The sequence below is a fragment of the Papaver somniferum genome, chromosome 4, assembly GCF_003573695.1.
Source record: "Papaver somniferum cultivar HN1 chromosome 4, ASM357369v1, whole genome shotgun sequence".
Classification (NCBI taxonomy): Eukaryota; Viridiplantae; Streptophyta; class Magnoliopsida; order Ranunculales; family Papaveraceae; genus Papaver; species Papaver somniferum.
In genome coordinates, this window is record NC_039361.1 from 3,098,495 (window position 1) to 3,106,383 (window position 7,889).

General features: G+C 40.2%; 1 protein-coding gene across 2 annotated transcripts; it reads left to right on the forward strand.

Annotated features, from left to right (window-relative positions):
- Positions 1-2,541: 2,541 nt before the first annotated feature.
- On the forward strand, positions 2,542-5,543 carry LOC113274589. Of its 2 annotated transcripts, none has more exons than XM_026523974.1 (2): positions 2,542-2,678; positions 3,189-5,543. In XM_026523974.1, the coding sequence occupies exon 2, from the start codon at positions 3,198-3,200 to the stop codon at positions 5,064-5,066; it is 1,869 nt and encodes a 622-aa protein (XP_026379759.1). In that variant the 5' UTR covers positions 2,542-2,678; positions 3,189-3,197; the 3' UTR covers positions 5,067-5,543. The 2 variants fall into 2 exon arrangements, with proteins under 2 accessions (XP_026379759.1, XP_026379760.1); XM_026523975.1 differs by having other exon boundaries at positions 2,576-2,678; positions 3,198-5,543.
- Positions 5,544-7,889: the final 2,346 nt, after the last annotated feature.

Genomic DNA, 7,889 nt, shown 5'->3' on the forward strand with positions numbered 1-7,889 from the left:
TAGTATACTGAAGAATATAGTGAACTGGAGACAGAAGGGGAAGGAAGCAATACCATAAGAAGTTGTAAGTGGTGGGCAAGAAACATTGGAGGTTGAGGATCTCTTGAACTAACCACTCCATGGCAACAACTTCACACCTGATATACACATGGCTCTCAATTTGTTAAACTGCACATTTTTTTGTAGAGAAACAGATCAATAGCAGTCCATGTAAGCTATAACCCTTGTGATGCATATAACGAGTGTTCATGTGATCGCGTAATCCATGCCAAAAAGGTAAATAATAGCTACCAGTTGTACTTCAATTCTTGTGGCTAAGGTGAGGCAAGTAATTCCAAGCAATTGAAGCTTCCTTCTGGTCAAGATGTGCTTACTTCTTATGCTCTCTGGTCCGGTCAACTAGCAAATCTCAATAAATCGGCAGTCTACTTCAGTAAAGGAGTCCCTCTGTCAAGACAAAATCAAGTGACTCAGCTTCTGGGAGTGAAGAAAATGGAGATCAATGACGAGTATTTAGGCTTCCAACTCCTCAAACCAGCTCACAGGGTGGATTCATATAACTTTCTGTTTGAAAAATTTGAAAACAAATTGGCGGGATGGAAGGGGATCTTTCTTACTTCTGCGAGCAAGCTGATCCTCATCAAACATGTTTTGGGCTTAATTCCTCACCAAACTAGTCTTCTTCCCAAGGCAGTCCTTGAGAAACTTACAAGAATTATCAGGAACTTCTGGTGGGGGCACTCTCACGATACAAAGAAAAGGCATTTCATAAAATGGGACAAGTTTAATGATGAAAAGGAGGTGGGAGGTTTGAGAATTAGGTCTCTGATGGACCTAAACAGAGCGCAAATAGCCAAACTCATCTGGAAGTTATTGGATGATCCAGATTGTCTGTGGAGTCAAATCATGAGAGCTAAGTACCTGAGGACGTCCAACTTTTGGGAGGCAAAAGCTAGTTCTAGAAGCTCCTCTACATGGAAGGCGATGATCATTATTAGAGCGGATATGAAACATGACTGTGCCTGGACAGTTGGAGATGGGGACAAAATTTCGGATGCCAAATATGCCTAGCCCAGAAATAGTCATCAATAACAACCAGGGAGAGGAGTTGAAGAGGGTTAGTGACTTGATTCTTCAAAATCCTAGAAGATGGAATGAGGAGCTTATCCAAGAAGTCTTTGATAGTAATACTGCCCAGCAGCTTCTTTAGATTTATATCCCAGATCAGGAGGAGAATATCAAGGACAAGATTATTTGGACGCCCCATCCTAACGGTTCCTTCTCAACTAAATCCTTTCAGAAGCAGATAAGACAAGCGTATCCCTCTACCTCTGCGCTCCACAGCGATATTTTCCCTTGGAAGAGGTTTTGGAAGGTAAAGAACCTTGCTCCTAAAATTCATATATTTATCTGGAAAGTTATCCATGACGGGCTTGCCACTCTACATTCCTTAGGAAAGTACATACCTCAGATCGACACTGATTGTAGATTATGCAATAACCAAGTTGTAAACTGCGGAACATTTGTTTCTGCATTGCCTTGTTGCTACTGCTGCTTTATTCACATATAGGGTATAGGGGGAATCCAGTTGGTCACAATGACATAAAGACTACCATTTCTATCTGGTTAGCTGAAGGGAAGGACTATGAAGTCTTCAGAATGGGCAGTTGTGTGTGGTGGGCCATTTGGCTTGCAAGAAATGAAATGATCTTTCAAGGCAAGAACCTGAACATTCATAAAATAATCAGGGAGGCGCAATATTGGTTCAAGCTCTCTCAGCAACCTGTGGAGGATGTTTACATGGATAGTGAAGTAATGCAGAGAAGTGAAGATGTTCCTAGATGGATGCCACCCCCATCTGACAGATTAAAAATCAATGTAGATGCAGCTTTTTCGAATGGAGCTGGAGCTTGTGCAGCAGTGGCAAGGAATTTTGAACATTCCTTCAAAGGAGGGTCTACCATAGGTCATCTCTCAAGCCCTCTTGAAGCAGAGACTAGAGTTGTAAAGTTGGGAGTTGAATTGGGTATAAAGATGAATCAGTCCAGATTTATCACTGAGAGTGACTCCCAAACTATTGTCAGAATACCGAACAATGAAACTTCTTCCATCCCTTGGAGATTAAGACCTGATTCCTGCAGTATTTTTCATTAATGAACTTAAACTTAGAAGGAGACCAGAGATTAATTAGATTAAAATTAACAATCAGGCTCCTGAATTTGTTATAACTCTCTTCATGATTGTCATCTTCAAATCTCAAAAACTGAAAATCAAATCAAATGGTAAAGTCCAAGTTGATTTGTGAAGAGTGTTGCGTGGCTACAGAGCTTAATCTGGAGACTTTGTTTTTCGTAACCAGATGGGCGGCAACTAGTTAGCCAAGGGCCATATGGATTGCCGAATTCTCTCATCTTGGCTCAGCTCCATGGTTCATTTTCAGACTTAGCTGTATGGCTCATTGTCGCCCAAGAAAGGGCACACCACCATAGTGTGATAGAAAAGAACGAAACCCAAGTGAAATAAAAAATGGCAAAGTTCCATCACAACTGAAGTGCTGCTGGGTTTAGTTGTTTTGGTTCGTCACAATCGAAGAAGAAGAAGAAGAAGAGAAATCGAAGCAGTGGGTTTCTTCTCCATCACAGCCGAAGTTGAGGGTTAAATATGGTTCGTCAAAAAGGGTTAGTACTTAGAATTATCAGCTGCATTTTAGGGTTTATTAGAATTTGAGGCTTATTAGTTATAATTTGGTTTTTAGGGTTCATAAATTTTGGGGGTTTTCCATGTAATCAGTGTGTTGGATGTAGTAACATGTACTAGGGATTTTGATTTTTTCACACTCACATTATTGTTTCATTCCTGTAGCAGAATAAATTTTGAGCTCATTCCACACCAAAAAGATACAGTATTATGTTAGTGATTTTAAGTGTTGATTACCAAATGCGATAGTCAAGTCATCAATGTGTGTTATGTTTCTTTATAGATGGCTCTCCGATTTGTGTAGTAGTTAAAACCATATCCTAAATGTTTATTGGGTTTTTGGTGTACCTTGATTGTTTCATAATGTTGTCTTTGTAACACAGGTGCACCATTCTTTAACTTGCATTAGCTTTATAGTCTCATTGCTTACATCAGACTTAGAGATATTTCTTTGATTCATAATCGGTTCCGGTATACAACTTCTTTTCTAGGAATTGCAGATGGCTTCATCTGATAATAATACACAGAGAAGACGACGGAAGGTTTTAATCAGGAAAGAGGATATTGCTTCTGTTTTGACAAGGTACAGTGAACCAACAAAACTATCTCTACTTGAGGAAGTTGCTCAGTATCCTGATGTGAAAATAGATTGGAATGTGTTGGTCAAGAAGACGACAACTGGCATTACTAATGGTGCAGAGTATCAGAAGCTATGGAGACATTTGGCATATTGCGATAAACTGCCTGAAACAGTAGAAGAAAAACCCAAAGAGCAGCACTTGGAGTATGAGTTGGAAGCTTTTCCTCCTGCAACTGATGAAGCATCATTAGAGGCTGCAGCTTGTGTTAAGGTGCTGCTTGCTTCTGGTTTGCAAGATGACGCAGGAGGAGGTTCTGCAACTGTTGAAGCTCCATTGACTATAAACATACCTACTTGGCAGGATTATAAAAGTCCATTGGATAATCCTCTGCTGTGCAGCTTAAAGGGAATAAATATTACTGTTCCAGTTTCTGTACAAAAACAATTGTGGACCGCAGTGAGAACAGCTGAAGAAGGATTGGATGCAACTGTGTCAAATGCTGGTGGCCAGGCTGGAATAGGAAAAAAGAAGCACTGGACGGCAGAGGAGGATAATGAACTCATTGCTGCTGTGAAGAAATTTGGTAAAAGGAATTGGGCCGACATTGTTAAGGCAGATATTTTCAAGGGTGATAGGACTGCTTCACAATTGTCTCAGAGATGGGGAATCATAAGGAAGAGACTAAAATTGGAGGCAGGTGGAGGGGAACTCATAGCACGACAGCGTGCTACCAACCGAGCAGTTTCTTCTGCTCTTAATATGCCCATAATTAATAGCTTATTGGCAGCATATGCAGCTTCTGTGGTCCCAAATCCGATGGTACAAGAAGCTGCTGTTGCTGCTGGAGCCCGTATAGCCACTCATTTGACTGCCAAATCGCTGCGTAAAGCTGCACGATCCAAGAAATCACCAATGCCAGGTGTACATTATATTTGCACAGGCTTGTCATCAGCATCCCCAGCCACATACTCTACTTCGGTACCAAGTGTCTCTCCGCCACCACCAACACCTGCAGAGAAAAGTCAGGTTCCTTCTGCAAGTGTAGAAGCTCCATCGACTATAAATAGACCTACTTGCCAGGATTCTAAAAGTCCATTGGATAATAATCCCCAGCCATGCAGCTTAAATGGAATGGATACTATTGTTCCAGTTTCTGTACAAAAACAATCGTCGCCGCCTGCAGTGACAATCGCTAAAGGGTTGGATGGAACTGTGTCAAATGCTGTTGTCGGCAGGCCTGCAAAAAGAAAAAGAAATAAGAGTCCCTGGACAACAGAGGAGGATAATGAGCTATTTGCTGCTGTGAAGAAATTTGGTGAAAGGAATTGGGTTAACATTCTTAAGGCAGATATTTTGAAGGGTGATAGGAGTGCTGCACAATTATCTCATAGATGGGGCATCATAAGGAACAGACAAAACGAACTCCCAGATCAATGGCTTGCTACCAACCGAGCAGTTACACGTGCTCTGAATACGCCCATGAATAATAGCTTATCCGCAGCATGTACAGTCGGTCCAGCAAATTTGGTGGCTTCTGCTGCTACAGTTAGCAGTCCGCAAATCCCTCTCCAGACAACGAAAGGAACATCTGGTGTCATGGCAAAACGTCGATCAATTACTAAAAAAACAGCTCCTGTGGTCCCAAATCCAATGATACAAACAGCTGCTATTTCTGCTGGATCCCGTATCGCCACTCCTCCGACTGCCATACCGCTGCTTAAAAGCTGCACAATCCAAACTGCTGTTCATAATAAGCACCAGTTGTGTGACACCACTGTTAACCCCTAACCACTCAGGCGCTCGGCCTAATGTGCATTATATTTGCACAAGCTTGTCCTCAGCATCCCCAACCACATACTCTACTGCGGTACCAAGTGTCTCTCTGCCACCACCAACACCTGCTGTGAAATGTAAGGTTCCCTCTGTTAGTATTCTCGCCTCTGCATCTACTTCATGTGGGACGGTTGCTGCAGGCAAGAAGACAAATTAATGTTAGTTAGACACTTAGACTATTGCTAATACGACCATTAGTTCAATTAATAGATGTTTTCTGAAACTGGAGGAAGAAGAAGGCAGCAGAGGTAGGGAAAGCACTGACTATGTGTACCTCTCTAATTTAGGTTTAAGGTAGAAACTTGAATGATCATGATCGATTTTGGAGGTTATTGTGTTTCTGCAATTCACTAAGTTCTTATACCTCTCTAATTTAGGTTTTCGAATGACAGTTTTAAGAAATATATTATTTCTAATGCTTCTTGTTTTTCATCTCTTCATATTCTTTACTGATAATTCTGCCTAAGGTAATTGCCCAAACTTAAGGATCGTTTTCCATAAAGCTGGTACCCCATTGACCTGACTTATTGCAGTATGGGCTGTCAACATCCATTTTATGAACAATCTTGGATGGTGGTTGCCTGCCAGCTTTTGTTATTGGGTGATTTGTTCTTGATGTTATTCTCCTTGTCTCCAGTTTTTGAGATTTATACCGAATGTGAGTTTATTTTGTACTATGTTGTGCCTGTATCTTACATTTGGGTCTGCATAACCAAAATCAAAAAAAGACTGGAAAATCTTTTATAGCTGCTGGTGTATTCATTTTTCTTCCCCAACCAGACATTGTTTGTATCCAAATTCCAACATCTCTCTAATCCAATGATTTCTGGAGTTTATTACATCCTTTCAGAAATCCTTCCTCTCGGGTTTAAAGCTTCTCTCTCTCGAACCGACTCAATGGGTAATGAGTGAGGTGTGCAACCCATGTTCTTGCTCTTGTCATAAAAGATGCAGTATGGCTCTTTAATGAATCAGTTAAAATGATAAGGTCAGTTGTAAAATATGTTCTTAGTTCTCCTTCTAGGTATGAAAAATTTAAACAATGTACCTGATGAGTATGCTTCCACGTCATCTTTGGGTGAAAAACAACCAACCCTAGAAAAGATGGATTGCAAGAAAGCACTAATTTTAGATGTGTACACCAGATGGAATAGCACTTACTTGATGTTCGATGTTGCTGAAAACATGAATTTTTTTTTGCAATGTTAGCGCAGATTGGTAAAGACTTTCAACAGAAGTTTATTTTTGAGCAAGACAAGGAATTTGTTTTACCTAGTGATGTTGATATTGATAAAGCTATAGCTAGTGATGATATTATATTATCATGGACGAAGAGGTTGAGGATATGGAAGAAGAGGAAGAGGTTGAGGATATGAAAGAAGAGGTTAAGGAGTTAGACCCAATAAGCAAGAACAAGGCAAAGAAGAAGAATAAGAAGAAACTGATTCCATATATGTTCCTTATAAAGAAGATTGAAAACATGATAGAGGTCTTGTCAAATGTTTAAAGGTATTCTTCGACACTACTGTCAATTTTTCTATTTCTACACAAGTCACTACTCGTACTTTCTTATGGGAATCGTCACTCATCCATGAACAATTAGTCGACTTTAAAAATAATGTAGCATCGGATCCCTTTATTGCACATATGTCTCGTATTATGTTTGCTAAGTTCCATAAGTATTGGGGTGTGTACGAAATAATGAATTTTGTTATGTTTTTTGCTCAACTGTTGGATCCAAGAGAGAAACAAAAGGGATTGGAATTTACTCTTAACTGTTTATATGAGAACAATATGTGGAGGTTCAAAAAGTTATGAGAAAGGTGAAATTAGAATTTCAGGAACTTTTTGAATAGTATAAGTCAGTGTATTCGGCTCATAAGGAGGGGTCAACTAGTGCTTGTTAGAGCATAGCTCGGTCAACCTCGCATGCGTTTCTATCTCAAGCATGTTTGTCAATGTTAGTTATCAAAACTATGAGTCTTGATTTCTAGCCTACATAGCTAAGTCTCGGACTAGGATAGAAAAGTGCAGTTGAGCTCAAGAACTTCATGGCGGTTCATCATACAACGACGAAGATCTATACAAGGAACCGTGGAACTTCATCAACAAAAAGGTATGTGGAGACTTGAACTTATCTATCACTCATAAGTCTATCTCTTCTATCTCCTACTTCATATGAGACAAAAGTCGTATGCTATATAGACTAGATCATACACATTGGACATTTCGAGCTGAGCATTCATTGCTTATCTTTATCTCGAAATCGTATGATGGTAAAGCGTTTCGCTTTGATCAAGTTTATCTTCACCTAGTGACGAAAGTCATGAAAAGTTTCAATCACTTTGAGAATTGCTCTGACGTGACTCGGTTTGTGAATAACGGCTACATAGCGTCCTCTGAGAATGTCTTAATGATTGTAATGAGAGTTTAGATTACATAATCATGTATTCCTTGAACCGAAGTTTTCGAACTTTGTTGATCAAGAGAAATCGGGAGGATTGTGGAATTGACTTTCCAAGTCCGCGAACCCAGTCCGCAGACTCAGTCCGCGAACTGTCGGAAGTTTTCGACCGAGAATTTCTGCTGGATTTCCGAAACTCGTTTGTGTGCTCAGTCCGCGAACTGGCGGAAGTTCTCTTTCCGAGAATTTCTACTGAGTTTGGAAAACTCAACCGATTAACTTAAGTCCGCGAACTTGTTTGTGAACTTAAGAGGTTATGATCTAAAGATGTGCTCTGAACATGAAACATTAAATTACTAAGGAATGCTATATGC

Bases quoted from the DNA above. Each gene is read 5' to 3' on its own strand.
- LOC113274589 (XM_026523974.1), top strand. From the start codon at position 3,198: ATGGCTTCATCTGATAATAATACACAGAGAAGACGACGGAAGGTTTTA.